This window comes from Centruroides vittatus, unplaced genomic scaffold, assembly GCF_030686945.1.
Source record: "Centruroides vittatus isolate TY-2023 unplaced genomic scaffold, ASM3068694v2 contig_545, whole genome shotgun sequence".
NCBI lineage: Eukaryota > Metazoa > Arthropoda > Arachnida > Scorpiones > Buthidae > Centruroides > Centruroides vittatus.
Genome location: NW_027122321.1, coordinates 616,872 through 640,381, shown reverse-complemented (window position 1 = coordinate 640,381; position 23,510 = coordinate 616,872). Strand labels below are relative to the sequence as shown.

The following is a 23,510-nucleotide window of genomic DNA, read 5'->3' as shown; positions in this document are numbered from 1 at the left end:
AAGTAGTTAAAGTAATTATGTCTGACGTCATGTTGAAACAAAACAGTTTCTTTTGCCTCTGGGTAATGTGATTATAATGGATCTTGGCTAACACATTATTCCAATGATCCAGTTCTGTAAAATGAACAAATTTCTGCCTTTCACTAGATAATTATATTAACACATTACTCTATTTTTGAATATTTTACAGACAGCGATATACATAATTAGTGATTTAATAATTTTTCATGAAAATCTTTCTGTTATCGTGTTTTCAATCATTTTTCCATCTTTCCCCGTCATTTTATTCTTGTTTACATAAGAAAATTGTAATTAAATTATATCTTAACACATTACTCTATCTTCGAAAGCCTTTTTTTATACAACGTTTCATGGAAATTGTATTTGTTATTTTGCTTTTAATAAATACTTTTAAGAATCTATGCTAGATTATATTTTACACAGTGGTCTTCCTGAAAAGACATATTCGAGTGTCTTCTCAGGAAAGATACAAGGGGAAACTAGAACTTTCCTCTCATAATTTTATTATTATTATTAATTTTTTTTGCAATTTTTTTCTTATTAGATAACCGAATATTCGGCCAAACTGTTCGGCTTGATTAACGCACGTACGAAAATTGGCGCGCAAACTGCATTATGGCAAAGACCCTGCTTTCTATTGGCCCGCTGTCACCACGCTTTGCCAATCGCGTTAATTCTTGACTGTTGTAGTGGACAGACATGAGCGTATGGCAGTATGTGATAAGTGATGATATCAAATGTGGATAACAATGAAATGACCTACACGTGTAAATAACGGAAAAAGAACAGAGAAGGATTGCGAAGTAAAAATGTGAAATAAATATGAAATTGAGTTGATAACATAATCGAACGAGTCGAAGCAGCTTATCGGCGCGAAATTCGCGGCCGTCAATGCCAAATAATTGTTCTCTTAGACTTCGGAAAGCTAAATGCTTGTAATGAAAGTCACTTAGCGTGCACGGGCAAGACAGCTTGGTAGCCTGGGGCCGTTCAGGCTACCAAGCTGTCTCGGATCTGTGAAATCATAACTGTGACTTATACCGACGTCCTATTCGTCTCTTTTCTCCGTTATCACCAGGCTACGAGCTACGTAATTGTAAAATAGAAAATCTTTTCTTAACACGCCTAAACTTTACAAAAGGAACACACCCTCAAATTTTTAAGCACTAGTAGTTTTGGCTCTGCGTTAATTATCCTCTCAGGACCTGTTCTTTTATATACGAGTATATAGATGACTAAACTACGTAATAAGTAGCTGGTATTCATTTAATTTGTTACCTTTTTTTGATCTCTTAAAAAAATGACTTAGTTATATTACTTTTCCTTTGATCTTTTAGATAAATAAGCAAAAAATTGCGCTTTCTCAAACTTGAAATGCATGTTCAGCATTAATAAAAGTTACCAAAATGATTAATTTACTGTGATTTTGTTAATTCTTACTCCTGTTTTTAAGTATTCGGTATTCCGAATAGGAAAAAATAGGCCGAATACCGAATATTAACCGAATATTCGTTGCATAACTAATGATTTCCATGAAAAATTATTAATGCGTATGATCAAACAGAACACTCAAAGATAGAGATATCTGTTAACTTATTTAATTACAGTTTTATATATTTTCTTGAATATATTTTTTCATTAAACAATAATGAATTCATAGTAAGATTCATAAAATGCCCATAATAGTAGCACAAATTTTCTGATTTTCTTCGTTTTTTCACCATTATATCTAAAAAAGATTTTAATTTCTAAAACTTATATTATATCTGATAAGGTTTATAAAAAGTAAATTTATAAATGCTTATGCTTAAATCCGTTAAAAGTCTTTACTAAAAATTCTCTTATAATTTTCAAAATTTTGCTGAATATACCTGAATTGTGAAGTTTCTATTGATTTTGTTACACGTTCTGAACATTTGCTGAAATTACATTATAGATTGAAAGCGGATGAATTTCATTGAAAAGACATAATTAAATTTAAAGATTTAATTGTGTATACTTTAAACAATATCCACAGTACTTTAAGTCTATAAAGGCTCATTGCAAGTAGATACGATGATATAAATTTACTTAGAATGAATGTGGATGTACTGTACAAAGCAAATCTAGATATGTTAGAACGGAGAATCATAACATTTTACCTTCCCACTATCCCTGAAATCGAACTTAATGTTTAAACCTCTTATTCTTTTACAAGTTAGAATTTCATCTAGTAAAAAAACAATTGTAAAAATGTTTTAGAAAACACATCATACTTCTCTTGTATCCTCTTTACAACTTCCCTCGGGAGACACACCTCACAGGATAAGAACCACTGTGTTAAGATAAAATCTAACCACTCTGTTAGATATAATCTAAACAATGATTGTTAACACAAACTTTCTACCATAAAATCTAGTTAGATACACTTTACATCTTTATTTACTTTATGTAGCTAAATTAAAGATATGTATCGTTGTATTAAATCTAAAATGAAAAATTTTATTTCTAAATAATTATTCAGTAGCTATAACACATTGAAACAACTTCGAAATAACGTAATTTTGAACTTATTAAGGAAATTGTAATTTACAATAATGCTCTAAACTAATTCAAACGATATTTCTAGTCACGTACATAACGTTACACTTCCGGTAACGCCCATTAAACCCAGTGTGATATCCAAATGTATACACACTTGCGTACGTGAATTCAACACCTGTTGAAATCTAGTAATTAATTAAATAAATAGAACCTTACCCAGGACTAACATGTCTTGTGATCCTATGGAGGTATTATATTTGCTAATGATTTCGCAATCGTATGTTCCGTTGTCTTCACGTACGATATTGTGAATCATTACAATACCAAACAGACGTTCTTTATTTGTTATATTCACTTGAATATCTAAACGTCCCTCCTCTGGTTCTAATAATTCTCCATCTTTGTACCAGTTCATAGACGGTTGAGGATAACCGTATCCTTGACATGTTAGGTTCACTTTCTTATTCACTTCTTCTGACGTTTCGTTCTGGCCCACTTCTACCGATGTAGGAACTGAAAATATAACAATTCTATTATTTGTTTTGAATAATTCTATTCCAATTTCTTCTACATTTATTCTATAAATAACCAGAAAATTGAAGGCATCTTTAATTCAAAATGTGTAGAAAATCGCATTTATGTGTGACAGTTAACCGGGATATCCTTGTTTCAAATCTGTTTTAAAAAATGCTAAAATATACTTCGTCTAACTCACTTTTGGGCTAGATATTTATTTATTTACTTATTTTACTTTAATTTAATTTTTATATTTGTAAAATATAATTAAATTTTTATAAAACTTTAATTATTATTTAAGTCAGCTAAAAATTTATATGCTTAAACAAACTTTCAGCATGCATTTTTTAATAAATTTGTAATAAAATATTAACTTTTAATACATTAATTTAAATAAAAGTAATTATGTATTATTTTCATAACAAATTCAAGGAAAAGTCTCTATTTAAATATTAAAAATTAATTTAAGAAATTAATTATAAAATTTCTAAAATATAGCTAAATAGAAAAATTATATAATATTAACAATACTAATAATACTACTAGTGGATTTTAAATTAGTACATACAAGTATTATTATTAAACTTAGAAAATTTTCTGTTAAAAAAGGGGCTAAAAGGTAACGAAGTTTGTCAGAAAAAAATGTTCCTAAAAGCATACAAAAGTAAAACCTTCATTATATTGACAATAGAAGTATACGTAGACTATCCTCAGGGCCATGCGCTCCCCATCATTAGCAATTCACGAAGAAAAAATTTAAATCTATAAAAGTAAATTAAAGGATAGTTGTATTAATGCCAGGGATGCGATGGACTGGCTTCTGCACGGAAATTCTACATAAAAGAAAAATTAAAATACAAAAATTCTTAGTCCGCACCTGCCCTTATACTTGAATGCATTTTTTGTGTATTTTAGGTTATTTAGTTTATATTATTTATATCGTTATTATTATAGTTTATTTAATATATTTAATTTTATTATTTATTTGTTAATTTATCTAATATTTTCGTTTTAAATTTAAAAGTAAAATGCTCGGACGTTTCGTCGTTAAAATGTTAAATTTTTAAAAATACGTTCGAATTTCAGTTAATCTGAAGATGGCCTATTGTGTTAGGTTGAAAACGTTAGTGTTTTGTTTAATAAACATTTCTCAGCAACAGAAGGTGTATTGATAGTTCATTAAGTATTTAAAACGCTGAGTTTGATGTTTGGTTAGTGGAGCCTACATAGAATACGCAAAACTGGGGAAAGTGATACGAAATTCAAATCAGTCATTTTTTAAATCTTTCCATCAGTTTCATAGTTTACAAAACAGAAAAGTGTTGTACTTGCAAATACGCAGTCGTTCTACATTCGCCATGGTCAACCTCAGACGATGCGAGGAAAATAAATCTTTGAACTACGAAAACGATCTCTCAACATCAACAGGTATGAGGGAGGAATTTTCATTAAAGACTTCAGGTTTTGTTTCTGAAGAGACACACGAATTTTATATTTTGAATATCTTTTTGAATATTTTGAATAACACATTTTTTCAGAGTAAATCCATTCAAACTGGTTTTGGCGTGTTTAGAAATCTCCCATGCTTCTCAGCCTTCCTCAAGCGTAAAATTGAACTGCACAAGAACTTGTGTGGAACTTGTGTAAATTTACAGTTTAAAGTTATTTTCACACGGCTTCTTGTATCACTACACTCTTGAGTTTCATTGCGGCCACTGAAGACTTTTCGTCCAGTTTATCATTGAAAGCTCCTGGATGATAAATTTTGGCATAAAAACAAGCCACTCGAATCCACCTGCCCACTAGTTTTTGCAGGGCGTTTTGTGAGTGGTCAGTTATCTCTTTTTATAGATATACGTTTAATCAAAACTAATTTCATTTCCGAAATGAAATCGTTGGCCCAAGAAAATGCTGCCCTAATTGACTCATGAACCCTGTAGAGGCAATGGACAATACAAGTGACATGTCTCAGCATACATCAACTTTATATTTGAGCATGCACTTAGCATGTACTGTACAGTACGATGCTTGGTCTGTTACAAGTAACCAAACGTTTTCATAAAGAATGGCAAAGTTTTACAATTAGGCCCATACATCACTGAACGCTTGCGTAACAGTTGTGGAATTTGTTTTTTTCTAATTCGTAAACTCCTAACAGCATTGTTTCTTCTGTATTCTTTGATGAGAACGTTCCGCACGTAACTTTGAAGCATATCCGTTGTTTCATCCAAAATAGAAAGACTGGGTTGTTTTCTATTATTTCCTGCATTTTTTTTTTTTTTTTAACTTCATATGCAGGATGCACATAGCTTTTCCTTAGCATGCTTTGATCAGGGATTGAGTGCTTGGTATACTTTTCTAGGAAGTTTTCGAAAGCGGAATGATTAATCTTATTAAAAGCTGTATTAAAACTGTAGCCAATTCACTTGATAATTCATTCTTCTTCCAAAACAAAACTTCGCCCGTTATTTCTTTTCTTTTTAGAAATAAGTTTTGCATATTTAATATGTTGCTTAAGCCGTGAAGAGAGATGCTTTTCACCCAAATTTATGGTAACATCACACAGTTCACATCTCAAAATTCTCTTGTCGATTGTAAATTTATCGATCTTTAAAACTATTTATTAACACCTTCAGTTTTGATTTTGATATCTTTGGCAATTTTTAAACTGATAAACTTCCATGTCACCACTACATCCCTTCCTCGCCATTGTAAACGACGGAATCGTTGTAATTTACATCAAAGATAGGTATTTTAAATATATATATATATATATATATATATATAATTAATTTTAATAATTTGTGTTCATTTCTATTGTCATGGCATGAAGTCGTCACAGTTTGTCACAGCTTGTTTACTGGTTAATTTTGTATGAAATATTATGTATTAATTACCATGTATGGGATTTTGTATTAATGTATTTGTATATATATTTTTGTATTGGATATTTTATTTATGTATTGAAATTGTACTAATGCACTGGGTGTTGCGTATACGTAATGATTATTGTATTTTATGTATTGATTTTTGTATCTACGAATTATACGTATAATATATATATATATATAATTATTAATTTCAAAATTAAATTTCAGATTTATAAATAGGAATTTAAAAATACAACTTTAAGTACACCAGCGATAAACGGGGAAGGGGGAACTAACATCCCCAAACGATTGTAAACCTAATAAATACCCATCCTACGATATTTTAAAACAATTCCACGCCGAGTAACTTAAAGAGAGCACCTCAACTTCCCAACTTTAATTTTATTAGTAGTATTTAATTTAAAAAGTATTATTATTTGGTAGTAAAATACAGTCAAACTTCGATATAGCAAACTCGTAAATAGCACCATCCTCATAATGCGCTAATATATAATTGTGAAAGTATCTTTTCCAAAATAGAAAGATCCTTTAACAAGTATACACGGGCGCTATATGTGATATTATGCAAGTTTATGCGCTTTACGTAATATTAAATAAGATACTCTTCAGCCTCTGTGAATTACTAAATATTGAAAATGACAAATCGCGTGACTTTCAACTCTCAAATTCAAACCTGATAGACTGTTAAGTATAAAAAGTTCTTATTGCTTAAAGTGCTTCAACTTAGCCCCACACTCGATTTAGTGGCAGTTTAAGAGGGGTACAAACGGCGTTGCCAAATCGACGTTTGACTGAAAACTACTTCCAAATATTTCTAATAATTTTTTTTTAAATAATAAAATATAGATGCATAATAGTAACAAATGTATCTGCTTATTGATGATGAGAACAAATGTAAGCTTTAGCTAATCTTCAAGACATCAATCTATGTAAGATTAAGTATCTTGCTCTACAATGAATTCTAATTATAACTCCATAAAGTAAGAAAAATCTACTAATCTTAACATTCCTTATCATATTATGAAGATTTATTATAGTTATAAGTAATATTTATGAGGTCTCTATATATTAAAAAATTTACACTTCATATTTTATACAAAATATGCAGAGAGGAAGGACATTTGAATTAAGTTTTCATACATTTAAATCTCTTCTATACATATCAAAATTTAAGGAACTAAATAAAAATCCAATTAAAAAAATTTATAATAAAGTTTTTTAAATATTTAAACAATTTTTATTATTATTTTTCTTACCCTATTTTAATAAATTAATATTAAGTCATTAGAAGAGGTTGAGAAATCAAAGAATCATGACCAATAAATTGATCTTCCCCTTACAGAAATTAAGTTATAATTTAAATTATAAGTTATAAAACAATAAAAATATTTATTAAAAATAGAATTTTACAAAGCGAATTTAATATATTTTTTAAAAAATTAATTGAATAAGGTATTTTATTTGAAGAAGAATTTCATTGGTGATGTATTTAAACAGTTGAAATTAAAGATTAAACCAATGAAATTATTCATTTTAAAATGAAATTTTATAAAGTTAATTTATTATATTTTTAAAAATAAATTAAATTGTATAGGATGTAATCAAACATAATCAATAATTGAACTAACAAATGTAATTTGTTAACCCCTCTTAAGATAAAATTCTAATTAACAAATTTTAATCGCCTATTTCTGTCTAATTATCACTTGAATTCTAATATACAAGTCTATATTAACTCTCTCTTAGCATGCTGTATCGTTGATTAACCTCTTCATGTCGAATTTATCCCTATGCTATTCAATGGAGTGAGTGTAAAGATGTTTGCAAAACAGATCGATACATAGAAAAATTAACATGCTAATCTCTAGAAAACTGAATTTATGAATTTTAAAATCAATTTCCAAGTAAAGAATTTTGATTGGTGGATTAAAATTTTCTTGAAATTTTTAAACTAACTAGAAAAATGCTAAAGAAAAATCCTGTTAAACTTCCAAACAAACATTTTTTATTCTTGTTTTTTAATCCTTACAAAAGGCAATTTGTAAACTTTGTAGATATTATTAGCGAAAGATCTTTTATATAAACTTAATTTTTTAAAGTAAAATATAGCTTTAAAAAATGAATTTAAGTTTGAACCGTTTTTATTTAGAATAAGAAAAACCTTAAAGAAGAAAAAGAAGAAGAAGAAATTGAAAAATTTGTAAAAGTTTAGATAAAAATTCTCTTTGAAGATGTTTAAAAGTGACAGTTGACATTTTAAAATCGTAGAAGATCGATGACTACATTCAAAAAATTAAAAAAAAATAAAAAAAACCATTAAAAATTACTAGAAATAATTTCATTATTAAACTTCATACTGTTCTTGTAAGTGTCATCATCTTGAAAATGTAGCGAACTAATAAAACATAAAACAATAACTATAAAATTCTTCACAGCAGTTCTCTATGTTATAAAATTTTAATTAGGCAGTCACAAAGGAAAAAAAATTGTATATATGTATGTATGTATATATATATATATATATATATATATATATATATATATATACATACACACACACACATCCTAAGAATGTTTTCCTTGACTTTAATTAAGCTCATGACTGCGCAACCCATCAAAATTTCAAATAATAATAGCCTACTAACAATTAATTAATACTGAAAAGTGTAAATGTAAAGAATATATTTAAATATATATTAAAAAATTAATTATTTTTAATTTAAATAAATCATTATTTTGTATAAATTGAATTTAAATTTTTGTTCATAAAATTACTTTTTTAATTCAGAAAATGTCTTTAGATTCGTGTTTTCTTACATAAAAATCGTATTTTTTAAATTTAAATTAATTATTATTTTATGTAATTTAATTGTATTTTTGTTCTAAATTTTTATTTTTTATTTTTAAGAATTGTTTAGATTTGGTTCTTGGATAAAAATTTATATATATATATATATTTTCTTCATAAAAACTTGCTTTTTATATAAATATTTTGATATTTAAAAAAGTATTCGATGTTTATATTTATAACTTAATAATGCGATTTTAATGAATTCCGGAAGATTTTCTTTACAAATTACAAATCATTTTAGAATTAAATATAAAGTTTGATTAAAATATATTCAAAATTTTAAAAACTTTTGATATAAATTTAAATTTTAATATTTACGAAAGTGCTTTTAACAGTAAAAACTTGTTTTTATTTGCGTTCTTATATTTATGTATTGAAGTTTGTATTAAATGTTTATAAAGTTTTGTTTTTACTTTCTATTTTTTATATATAAAAACATCACACTTACAATAAAAAATTCGTTTTTATTGTAAATATTTTCAATTGAATATATTGTATTTAAAAATTCATTAAAAAAAAGTATATTTTTGGCAAAAATTCAAAAATTACAATGAGGAAACAATTTGAATATCTCACTCATTCTTTGAAAATATCATATTTGATATGGAAAATTATAAATTGTTTTGTAATTTTTCATATTTTAAGCATTAAAAATATAATTGAAAGTTTATTCCTACACTGCCAAACTCAATATATGTTAATCTATGTTGAATCTATTACATAAATTTTGGTGTAATGTAATCATGTAAAAGTTCTTTTATAGAAATATTAAGGTTATAAAGGCATATAAATGTAATTATAAAGAAACAACTACCATATAAACAAATTATCTGAGTGTTATAAATGCATAAATGTATGAAAAAATAAGAAAAATTTACATAGAAAATAATGAAATTCATAAATATCTAAGGAAAGCAATAATATAAATAAATATTTAAAGTATTTAAAATTATAATCATAATTATTAATAAAATAAGCTAAAAAATTTTTTAAATTTTAATGTTAAATATTGAAATTTTAAATTATGTAACTAAAAAATTACTTAGTTAATAAACTTTTAACTTTGTTATCCATTGAATGTAATATTTAAAGAGTTTTCTCTTATAAAAATGTTGAAGACAGGAGCTGTCTATCCGCTACAGAGAGTAAATTAAAACGTTATGAACCGAGGCTAGAACCGTATTTAAATATCTTAACAATTTAATTACATAGTTAAACAGCTATAAGCATATTGTTTGCTTGCTTAAGAGGATCAGGCAATGTTGAAAGAGCTGAGTATGATTTAAAGGCCCTGGAGACGCGAACTCTTTAAGCATACAATCACCTATCAGTAATTATAGGAGCTAAAATTGTATAATTTAAATAATTACACATCGATTCTATCAAACAAGAATCTTTAATGTTAAGCTTAGTAAAGTTTTAAAAATGCCATTAAATGAAGCGTTAAATGGAGATAGAAAGAAGTTTCAATTTTATGTTTAAAACTTCCTTTTCTTCAGTTAGAATATAGCAATTTTATAAAAATCTACAGAGAAAAAAAAAGCTGATATTTTCTTACTCAAAATTCATCCGGGATAGAGTTAAAGAAGAAATTAATGAAAAAATAATAAATTATTTGCTTTAGGAATGATTAAATTATGACATCCTTACGCTTAACGAACTCGCAATATAAAAAAATAACGATAATTAAAATATATTTTTTAAAAATGATTTCCTATTAAATTCTTCATCATGAGCTGCTTAATAGAGGATACAATAAGAAAAAAGTGATGCTATAATTAAACAATATTCAGCGTTTTAAAATTCTCGCTAAAAAGAACTTTTTTTTTAATTTTAAAATAATTATTACAGTCAAAACTTCGATATAACGCCCGCTTTAATAACAGCACCAGTCGTGAATATACGACACCACAAAATATTAAATACATAATAGCCATAGATTACTAAATTCACGATTTTGCAATTTGCAAATGATGTTGTTATCACCAAATCTCGTGATTTTCATACTCAAAGTTGTGTTTAGATCTCATTACTATACACAATTCTCATCGAGGTATTTCAGTTTAGCCCCACACTCAATTTAATACCAGTTTAAGAAATAATAAAAAAAAAATAATGATGTTAAATTGAGGTTTGCACTTGATAAACTCTTACACGTCATCAAAAGAGAATATCAATAATCGTATATTTACGTGTCTTAGGCCTTAATCAAAAACCTGTCTTACCTATGCCTAAGACCACCACTGGATACAACTATATCTTGAAAAAATATCAACAAGGATGCATCTGAACGTGTCCAAGGTCCTAAAATTATGAAATTCCAAACAAAATTGCAACTCGATACAACTTACGTGAAATTGTAGGCATCGATAAGGATATATTTGTGCCTTTAGAAGCCTCTAAAAGTGTCAGGCTCTAAGTAAAATTATGCATGAAACTACCATTTAACTAATCTTAAAACAAGATAAAAATCACGTGGAAGTTTTAAAAAAATCCTTCATTTTTCCACATAACGACCGACAAGATAATGATTTTCATTCCTAAATTTAAGCAAGTATCCATAAACTTAAATTATTTAAGCATTTAAATTAACTTTATCATTCGTTATACAAGCTTACATCATTTTATATTGAAAAAATAGATTTATATGATATAAATTGATTTTATAAAGTAAACATTATATATATAAACATGATGATGAATTCAATTTGCCTACATAAAATTGATATTGATGAGCTATCAATGTATCAATTTTAAAATATGACCTGTATGTTTTATAATGTTTACAATAATAAATCAAAATGATGATAATATTTCACTTAAATAAAAAGGATGAAAAACCTTAAGAAAAAAGAAAATTTCAATCAAAATTTATTGACAGAATACAGTAAAGTTTATGACAAATTTTTAAAATATATTATACATAAAAATTTTTTTAAAAAATTATATTTATATTTAACCCACGTGAATCTATTTACTTTATATATTATAAGTTACATCAGTTTTGTACAGAAAAATTGTAAATAATTTGTTTAATGAAAATTTACTATCATCTTTAGGTAACGTAGATTGATGTATACTTATAAAAAATAATTTAATATTAAAATTTAGAGAAAATGTAAGCAGAATATAGAAATAAATCGAAGTAAATATAATAAATTAGCTTATATGATTTAGAAGATAACATCTACAGCATCACCTTTACAGCAGCAAGATCATGTCATAAGCATTACTTATATATTAAAATTATTAAGTTTCAAGACTTTTTAAATTAAAATCTGTAGCTAAATTGAAGTGAAGGGTATAAATAATTAGACTATATGATTTAAAAAATAACACTTTCAGAATCCTCTTTGTAGTAGCAAGTTAACTTAGAAGTATTATTTTAGTAATTCCATTTTATGTAGAAGCATTATTAAAATTTATTATAAAATTGTGCAAATAAAGAATTTAATATGAAAATTTACAAAGATTTTAATTAAAATCTATAAATAAATTGAATTAAATGAAACAAATAATTAATAGATGTGATTTTAAAAGATATCATTTTGGATCATCTCTAAACAAGAAACATTACTTTAATTAAATTTCAAACAAATTAACTTATTAAATTGTGTATGCTTTTATATTAATACTTACAAATTTCATTTAGAATCTATAGATAAATTGGAGTAATAAGGATAAAATAATTAAAACATATGATTTAAAAGGTAACATTTAGTAGGCTACATCTCAATAGATGAGCATTACCTTTAGGCAGAATTCTATAAATTAATTAATTTCAAATTTCATTAAGAATAATTTGGTATTAAAACATACAACGATTTCAATCAGAATGTATAAATAAATTGGAGCAATAAGTAAAAAATAATTCAAATATATGATCTAAAGATAACATTCTGTAGGCTACATAAGAGAAGCATTACCTTAAAGAAATTTCAATTTATAGAATTGTACAGTATAAAAAGAAAAATTTAGTATTAAAATGTACAAAGATTTCAATCAAAATATGTAGATAAATTGGTGCAAAAGATTAAAACTAAATATTTTAATTACTTACAAGATAACACATTTTGTATGATTACTGTAGCAACAAGCATTATTTTAGTAAAATAAGAAGAAAATTAAAATTTTTTGTTAAAAGCAGAAAAAATAAAGACAAACCGGATGTTTTGACATTGCTTAAGACGATATTTAAAGTGATTCATTATTAAAATAGAACGAAAAAAGGGACAAAGCAGTTTGACAGGACAGTTCATCAGATTCATTGATTAACTAGATCGAAACCATTTCAACCAAATTTACTTAAGTCGAGTGGTTTTAACTTTATACGAAGAAAATTGAAAATTCAATATAATCAAATTATTCTGCTAAAAATATATTCATACGTATTTTAAATATTTTAAACTTAAGATGAATGATGTTATTGATAAAAATTTAAGAATGTAAATAATTTAGATTGTTATAATAAATATTTTATTAACATTTTGGTTAAATTTTAATTATTTATTATTAAGCATTAGAATTTAATTGCAATTTTATATTATTTAGGGATTATAAAAGTAGGTTTCTCAACCGATCGACCGCGGCCCCCGAAGATTACTTTCATGTTTTAGTAAATTAAAACGTGTTAATGATTATAAAAAAAATTGGAAGACACTTCTTAAGACTAAAACTCTAGTAAGATAATATTTAAAGTATTAATTCCATTCAAATATTTAAAAAAATCCAAATAAATGTGTAAGTATTAACAAGTTTAAGCAACATCTACCTGTTCTTTATTCATTAAAACTTAGTTTATTTTCCATAAATAATGATTAATATCGCAAAGAAAACATATAAAAAAATTATGTCAAGCATTCCTCTTTTGAAAAAACTTTAATACACTAATTATTAAATTAAGATAATCCCCCAAAAACATTATTAAAAGATATTTACTAAATGAACTAATTTAAACTCATTAAAAACGAAGTAAGAAAAATGAAATTTAATTAAATAATTCTAAACCGAAAATAATTTATTACATGACAAGTAAAAATATATTAAAACATAGGAAATTTTAATTAAATTAAAATTTGCTAAACATTCTTTTACTTCAAAAGTTGCAATAATCAGTGAGTTAGTCCCAATGTGTTTAAAGTATGTATTTCTCTTCGTCCCTTTAATTGTTTGGGGGTCCAAGCCATCAAATATAATTAATTGCTAACCGAGGGGATCAGATTAATTCCCAAAATGTCAACGAAATGGAGTGAAAACGAATTAACGAGTTAATTAAAGCCAACATCCTAATTAAAACAATACGATTGTGTTACTTTAGTAACATTTCAATAGCTAAGAAGTTTTGTACATTTTGACCATTTTAATTCACGCATTTTACCAGTTCTCTTACCTGAGTTGTTACTAAAGCACTTCATTAACGATTCAAACCATTGAATACTCAACTGAATGACAATAGACTGTAAACATACAGCATTGTGTGCCATTGCTCTATCCTTTATGGGTTTATCCGTTCATCTAGTGGATATTTTGATATTCGCTGTGAGTAGCTTCGTTACTACTAAAAGTCTTTTTAACATTAATTTAGTTAAAGTATTCCACTTGCTCTTTGAACATTCTAATAAATTTATGAAAATTTTACAGTTGGATTTATTCGAATGTAACCGTCTCTCCGCCCTAACTTCAAGCCGATAACTAAAGTATAACTTTAAATCTTCTACAATAAATTAATAATAAAGACATTTTATGAAGTATCAAAAGTATATTTGCATCGTAAATATGTGTAAATATTCATTTATTTCGCTACTAATAAATTAATTTTAGAACATACGCGAGTGGTATACTAATATATATATACATATATAGGGATAATGTATATATATTTTAAATTATATATTAAATTATTTACTTACAAATAATTTTTTACTTTTAATTTTGTGTTTTGTTTTAAAATTCATTCATTTTTCAAATGAAGTATAGCAAATAAAGTAGCATTTTATGAATGTTAAAGGTTAATTTTTTATATTTATAATTTATTTTAGAAAATATTTCTGTAAATAAATAATTAAAAATATATTTTCTGAAATTTTTATACATATTTAAGAGAGATTATAACAATTATACAGTCAAACCCCTGAACGTGGCCATTAATGAGAACATAAAAAGTGACCATTGTTGGAGGTTCGACTGTGTACATACATTGAATTATTTATTAAGAATAAAATTAATTTATTTTACTTCAAATAAATTAGTATTTGAGATAAACATCTAAGTCACTTGCATATGTCTTATTATAATTTATGAATGTTAGCGGCATAAATTTATTTACGTAGATAATTTATTTAAAAAAATAATTCTGCAAATATACAATTTAATATATGAATTCAGTTGAGTATTTTCTTTAAATTTATTAAGAGATTAATTTTAGTCAGAAATTCATTTTTGTCCTTAATGAACTCGAAAACTAAGTTTATTTAAAGTGAAAAATTTTGTTGAATTTAAACAATTAAATGTAGTTTTATTATAAAATTATAACAAAAATAACATCTAGAAAAATAAAATAATAAAATAAAAATATAGAAGAAATAATAACTGTTTACTTTGATGATTTTTATTGATATTTTTTTTGAAACCGAGATTCCAGGATGTTTAAAATAGCCTAAAGTATTTATATTGTTATGTTTTCTTAAAAGACACTATACAAAAAACAATTTTTAATCGGTAAATAATTAATTTCAAAGTATTTTTAGCATAATTTAAATAAGGAAATATACGTAAAATAAGTTGTATTTATTTAATAAGTGTATACATTATAATAAATAAACTTAATTTTAACCTTTTATTAACAAAGGAAATAATTTATTTTTTTGTTTTAACTATGTAAACGTTAAAAAGCAAACGTCGTTATTATTTACTAGATTTTTTTAGTATTTATTTATAATTTTTTAAGTTATTAGGAAATTAAATGAAGCTTCCATAACGTCACTAGACACAAAACAGAAGCTCTCCTGCAGTATTGATTAAGAGTTAACAAATTAATATTAAATTTCTGAAGCTTCTAATCATATTTTAAAGTTGAAAGATTTTCGGAAATAAATGTATAAATCCTCCCCTTTTCATAAATGACTGATATCTCTATTTTAATGTTAAGAAAGACATTCGATCTCTGTATGAGTTAGAATTCCATCGAGTAGAGGCAAGCTATCATTGAGAAATAATGTTCTCCTAAACCATTTGATCATGCAGACGAATGGTTATGCAGAGAAATCCATCTGCACCCTCTCAGAAGCATTCAAAGAGCCATTATAGAAGTTAATCCTAGTCTGCTTCAATGACTTAAGAACACTTTCAAAATATATTTGACACGATGAATGGTGAGAGAATTTGTTGTTTCTAGTACAATTCTGTGACAGTTTAAGTGCAATTTCTGTTAATAGATTAGCTCACATCCTCAATTTTGGTATTGTCTTCTCAAATATTACGCTCGATTTCAATCAAGGAATCGTTTTATACGAGTGTTTCATTCGAATTAACCATTTTATCTCCTCCATCTACTTATTTACGCAGCAAGCTAAATTGTAACGTTTTGATAAATAATTAACAGGAAAAGTCGATAATATGATTGGTGACGTTAAAGAGAAAAGTCAATATAACATGAATATTATATGATGATAAAGAGGTATTGTTTCATTACGGTAAAATGCATTACTTAGTTTAATGTTAGCACAACAGGAACATGGTCAATATTGGCAAAATGGGGCGTGATCAATGTTCTGGCACAACTTCTCAATGAACACTGACCTAATGAATATGTCAACAATGTTCTGACAAAATAGGCATAAATTATGTTATACGACGTACTAGCGTAATACATATAACAAATTATCGAATGTTCATCCACATCACATCGTTCCACTGCATCCAGAAGCCATCCAGAATTCGTAATGCAGAAACGAATGCAGCGGAACAAAGCAATCTTTAAAATTCGTAAATTTTCTTTATTTCTAGAATAAGTTCATAGTATTTTTTAATATATAAAATAGTAAAATAATCTAACACGTTTTATCTGTTTCGTATTACTAAAAAGCAGAAATTTTTCTATGTGGTAATAAAAGCTGCTGCTGATGATGATGTGGATACATCGCATCATTACATTAACTCGAATCATAAAGGTAAACAATATTACTATATTTGCAAAATTTAGTTTTAAAACTGCAGTAAAAGAGAAGAAAAAACTATAAAAATATAAAATATTCAAGATAAAAAATACTTTAAAAAATAACTAAAAGAGGACTTAATGGCTTTCAGATATTTTGAGATTCACTTGGTAAAAAATAATAATCCGGAACTGAGCACGATAAGGTTTAAAAAATTATCATATTTCACGGCCATTTTCCACCATTTTATGATATATGTATATATAAATATCATATTCTTTTTTTTCTTTTTTACTCTGGATAAAGTTCTGAAACATTCATTTTGCTAGCAATATATAATAGCCTTTAACAGAAAATCAAGAGATGTTATACAGTATCCCTGTAGTTGGCAGCAGCTGTCAGCAGCAGCCACTAGAAAGAATAAAATCCAATCTACTAAAGGACATTCATGTAAAATATATTGATTGGATGCATAATCATTCGGTAGAAAGCGGTCCATTTCTGCATGCAATACTCAAATATTCAAAGAAAGACGGAAATATCAAGCTGTAATGTTGTATTCAAGAGGAAGAAATGCAGTCAATCTGATAGAGGAAAGGATTAACTGTTATACGATTCCCACTATCTATTTATATTTTGATTGATTTATGTATTTTTTTTCCTCTGTTCTGGAACCGAATTTCAAACTCCATTTAAACAAACGCACAGAGAACATATTTAAAATGAATGTTTATTTATTTATTTTGTGATATTTTAATGAAACTTAAGAGCAAAGTTTATCTAAAAAACGTTTAGTTATTTTACAATTTAACGAGATTTCATATTAAATATGTCTTCCAACTGGTAGATCTCGACCTACTAGTTGGAAAAATTCTTTACATTTTTCCTAATATTTTAATATATTCGTCGATTTAAATGAAATACTCTAGCTAGTTTGAAATTACATCTATAACTTTTATTCTTATCATTCTAATAGAAAGCACCCATGAAATTTATATAAGTTTGGCATAACAGAAATCAGCATATATATAAATTTATATTAATTATAATACGAAAAGTGAGAAGACTTGTGCATTGAGTGAAGCATTCAATGCATAAGAATGTTTCCCAATCGGTAGGTCACGAGGTACCAGCTTGATAATATCACTGAAAAATCAATGATATTGAATATATTATGGATACCGAACTATGTGCTTTATGGAATTTTTGCAAGTGCCTGTTATACGAGTGAACCTTTTGGAACATTGACATTCTCTACCTTATCCATTCTGAACATAGCTTTTTCTTTATTGTTTTTTTATTTTATTTTTATTCTTTTAAGTCGAAACAGGATTTGTATTACACGCTTGAACGAAAACATCCCAGGGGTGAGTGCGTGAGATGACTTCTATTTGCATGTGTCCACTCTTGGGAGTGTCGCTCGTTAACTTCGCAGTGATTTCATTTGGTGTTAGTACTATACCCAACTAATCAGATTAGCCAGGCTGTGAACATTGACTAATTAGCGGCAGGTCTATACACGGTAAAGATCCATCTTCACGAGTAAAGAGAATTTTGCAACTTCCAATTCCTTAAGAAACAAATAACCACACTTCTAGTTTTAATTATCGTTACTCTTGGATCGTTACCTTGTTGTTCTATATTAGTTAATAGTATAATACTTTACACCTATATAAAAGAAAGAGGGAAAGAACCTGGCCAATTTCCTGGAGAGGGTTGTAGTTGGTTAGTATCAGGAAATTAAAGAAAGTGCAAAAAGTTAGTTCTTTAATTTTCTGAAAGACAACACCGCTTGTTGAAAGAGAAAGAAAAGGGAATAAGTACTAAATCCTTAAACTTTGTGGTTAATGGCGGTATTTCTATTTGATAAAAAAGGAAAAAGCCTAACGACTGGAAAGATTTTTGGGGTTTTCGATTCCTTTCTCTCACTTCTTCTCACGTGCTTACACGAGCTATTTAACAGCTTGCTGACCTTAAGATGCATTACATTTTTTCTAAAAAGTGGTTTAGAAATAATGTTTAAATTGTAAAATGATTGAAATACAATTCAAAAAACGCATTTATAAATTTTGAATTTAAAAAAAGTGTAAAGTGACATTATTTTCTGAAAAAAATTGAAAAAAAGGAAATTATTTTATATTTTTTAAACGTGCATTTTACTGATATAAATAATTAATATAAAAATTTAAAAATGTAGTATTCTGCATCCATTTTATATTAAAAATTTTCCACACCAGGAGAAAAAATGTATGAAGGAGATCGCGATCTGCCGGTTGAAAAACATTACAATAGCTCTCGTCAAATGAGATTAAATAAAGTTAATAATACCAATAAAAAGAATTATGCACATTTCTGTTGTATAATCTTTATTTAAGAAATGATTAATGAAGACTACAAACAAGAAAATTTAAACGAATGAAAAACGTTTATACCATAAATTTTAATTTTGTTTTCCTAAAAATATATACATTCTATTTAAAGAATTCTATTATTTAATAATTTAAAAGACTTTTTAAAAAAGAATCATTAATATTTTAAGAATTAAATATGTACCGCGTTTAATAATATTCTTTAAGGTTAATTTGTTAGCCAACAAAATACAATTCATTAGCTAATATATATTTTGAATTTAACAATATTATTCTACTGTTAACATTTCTGTTGCTCTATTGTTAGTATTGTTACAGTTTAAATTGTAACAATGCAGTAACACTAATAATAGTAACAATAGCAATAATAATGCTAACAATAGAAAGAAGCAATAGAGCAATCGTCCTGTTTGTTCGCCCAGAAAGCACTTTAACGTCAATTTGACGTCATCTCTTCAATTTTGCAATGATCAAGTTTAAAAAATGACGTCAAATTGTTGTACAAACTTGGTGGACGAAACGAACAGTATAATAAGAACAACAGAAAATGGAATTTTATTAATATTTTAAAGACAATTTATACAACGTTTAATAATAACGTTTTTTAACATTAATTTGATAACCAAAACATTTTAGTTTATTGGAAGAAAAATATTCATTTTTTTAATGGTATAAACTGTAATAAAGAGAAGAAAATTAATACTTCTCTCCTTTATTTCACATTGATGAACTATTTTTATCGTTTTAACTTCACTCGTTATTAAAAATCTCTCATTCAGAAGCAGCGTGACACGTTTAAGATTTTATATATTATTATATTTTATAGCGATAAATTATTTGAGAGACGTTACACGTAAATCTTGATTAAATTCTCGATGTTACGCTTTTATTAATGATAGTTTTCTAACTTTCTGTTATACATTTCGCATCTGAGATTTACATCTAATCTATCTCGGTTCTTAGATTTCGATATTTATTTGAAGGTGATGTATTAATATGAAGAATGTGTTATTATAAAATAGTACGTACATTTTTTCTTAAAAAAAGAAGAAAATGTATGTATATTCCAGAAAAACAGTTTTTTAACTGATAAAACATATGGATTCTAATTGATATGTGTATGTATATTTACAATAGACATTCTTAAACATGTGAAAATAGTAACATCGACAACATACTAACAGTAATACTAAAGATAATATTAAAAACGAGAAACACACATAGTAAAGCAATACTAACAGAACAACAATAATAATAATATAGCAAAACAAGCAACAGCATACTAACAGCATAGTACATAACAGCATTAGTATTAATACTGCATCATACTAACTGCATTAATACTACCGTGTAGCATATAACAGCTAATAATAGCAGCATACTAACAGCAACGCAATAGTAGATCAGCAACGGTTAATATCAATATTGCAACAATAATTACGTTAACAGTACATCAATAGTAATAACAAAAAACATTAATAATGCAATAATAACCAATAATAAATTCATTGTAAAAAACAATAAATGAATTTTTCTGAAGTTTTACATCATCAAAACTTCTTCCTTCATTAAAGAAGATTGTTTTTGGCTTCTTGCAGAAAGTTCTTCGATACTCTAACATAAAAAATAAAGGTTTTTTTTCAGGAAAATGGCGACGATATACATCTCTCCTTAACTAGTCTTAAGATTTATTTACAACAAAGAAGAAAGACTTAAAAATTTACTACTTAAAAGTTCTTTTAAAAGTATTAAATTAAAAAAAAATAACAAAGTTACAGATTCAAACGTCTTTTGTTATATATATTTAAAAAATAATAATAAATTATTTTTTTAATATAAAATCTTCTTGTTTCTTAAAGCGTTGGCATAAAAATATTGTTTTACAATTTTTTTTAACTAAGATTTAGATCAAAGATTAAACAACGTCCTTTTAAAAAAACAACAGAAGATTTTCAAAGCTATCTTTCTCCTCTCTCTCTCTCTCTCTCTTTCTCCCTTTTTTCTGTTTCTAACTTTTTTTGCTTCCTTATTTTGTCTTTTGGTAAAGAAGAAAGTGGCGAAGTTATGGCTCGGAATAATTTTAAAATAGTTGGATCAAGCGAAGAGAAAAATTGATTTGTAGAAAGAAGAGGAAAGGAAGTTAAAAATACTATTTGAGTATTTGGTTAATGAGTCGGTAAAATTCCAAAGAAATATAAAAGATGTAAAAATATCATTCAAATGATTTTTACTCCACACAAACAAAAATCATTTTACGTTTTGTATTGCTGTTTGTTTTTTTTTCTGCTAGATTTTATCATTTTTTTAAAATATAAATTATAAATTGTTTACTAAAATACGTCCAAATTCTTTTATAAATTATTCAAATTATGCATAATAATCATTATCTATCTATCTGATTATTAATTCAAACAGTGTCTCTCAACGTCCATTGTAGCACTATAATATAATATTATTAAACAAGAATACAAAAATAACTCCGGTTGAGAAATACATAAATATAAACTTTAAAACTATTTTCAAAAATCATATAAAAAATATTTTAATGTTATCTTAGTTAAATTATTAAAATTAAACGTAATAGTTATTTATTAATGCATTATTTTCCAACCTTTTTTGACGTATCAGAATTTAAGAGTATAAAAAGAGTTCGCGTACTACCGGTTGATGAATATAACTTTTCAAAAGTATAATATATTAATAAATCATATTATTTAAAATTTATATATATATTTATTTATTTATTTATTTCTCTTTATTATATTAATAAACATGATTAAAACCATCCTTTGTTTCATTAATTGTTGATAAATTGCATCGATTTAATTTTTGAAAAATTGAAATTCAAATATTAATTTTAATTAATATTAAAAGAGAATTTTTAGCTTTTTATTAAATAAATTATTATATTAAATATTAATTTTAAAAATTACTAAAAAAATTCGTTTTTAAATAATAAATTTTTCTATATTCTTGACCGTAAAAATCCTATATTTTATTTTATTTAGATTTAAAATGTAGTAGTAGTTTGTATCTAAGGATTATCTATGCATGGCAGGAAAGGAGTTATAGGAAAGACGTTAGTTTAAGATTACAGTGGTCAGAAGTAAAGATATCGAAAAATATTTGAAATCATATCTGGTTAGACGCCAGCCAATTTTTATGGCCATTTTCTTCAAAGATATTCGTAATATTTTTTCAAGCTTGAATTTTTAATAGATAAATAATTTTTAAAAGAAGATAAATAGGTAAAAAAAGTAAGGTTTAAGATTTATTTATAAAAAATATGGATTTTATCGAGGATAAAATTATCTTAGAAACTTATGAAATGCATTCTTTAAGGTTATGATAACTAAAAAATACTTATTTTGAAGATTTATGAAAATGATTTTCTAGATACAGATAAAGAAAAATTCCACATAAAAGTGGTAAAAATATGGAAAAACTCTTTTCATAAATCATTTAATTCTTCTTTTTTTTAAGTAAAAGTATCACAAATAACATACACAAAAGAATTCTTTTGTAAGAAACAATGAAGAGTACGTGAATACTTCCACATGACATACTTCCGTGACGTCATGCAATCAAACCCCAACATCTCCATCAATAATTCCATTTCTTATCCGGCCCGGTTGACAGATAACTGTTATTGGATGTTGCAGCCAAGTTAAATGTAAGAAAAATTTTATAAATTTTTTAACTAAATAACAAATATTAATATCATTTTAAGTTAATTTTTTAAAATTAGATGTGAACATAATGGAAACTTTACAGCAATTTCGCTTATTTTCTTACTTCTAATCGAGTTAGATAGGCTTTAAACATTTTATATCCATCTATAAATTCTCTTTTGACGTTTGAACCTTATAATCTTTACATTAAAAATGATTAAAGGTAGAATAATATCGTTTAATCTTTAACTAGAACCAAAATAAAATATTGTTTCATTCGACTTTCATAACAGAATGATGACATTAATGACATCCTAATAAGAACCTTAAGTAGTAAAAGCGTTGTCCTTAATGATAAAGACATCAATAGGTTCAATTTAGAAGAATTTTCACTTAAAGTTTACCCTTGTCATTAAGCTCAGCTATTTTTATCTCTGTGAACAAACAACATTAAAAAAGCATTCTCCTCCAACTTAATGACGAAAATAAAACAACTGGTCTTAAATAAGGATCAA

The 23,510-nt window shown here is 25.9% G+C and overlaps 1 protein-coding gene across 2 annotated transcripts in view; it reads right to left on the bottom strand.

Annotated features, from left to right (window-relative positions):
* Positions 1-23,510, bottom strand: part of Ptp69D (Protein tyrosine phosphatase 69D) — a 442,542-nt gene that overhangs the window by 114,061 nt on the left and 304,971 nt on the right. For both annotated transcript variants that reach the window (XM_067274239.1, XM_067274240.1), the window contains exon 5: positions 2,761-3,057. In XM_067274239.1, the coding sequence (XP_067130340.1) occupies positions 2,761-3,057 (297 nt within the window). The remainder of the gene's footprint in view (positions 1-2,760; positions 3,058-23,510) is intronic.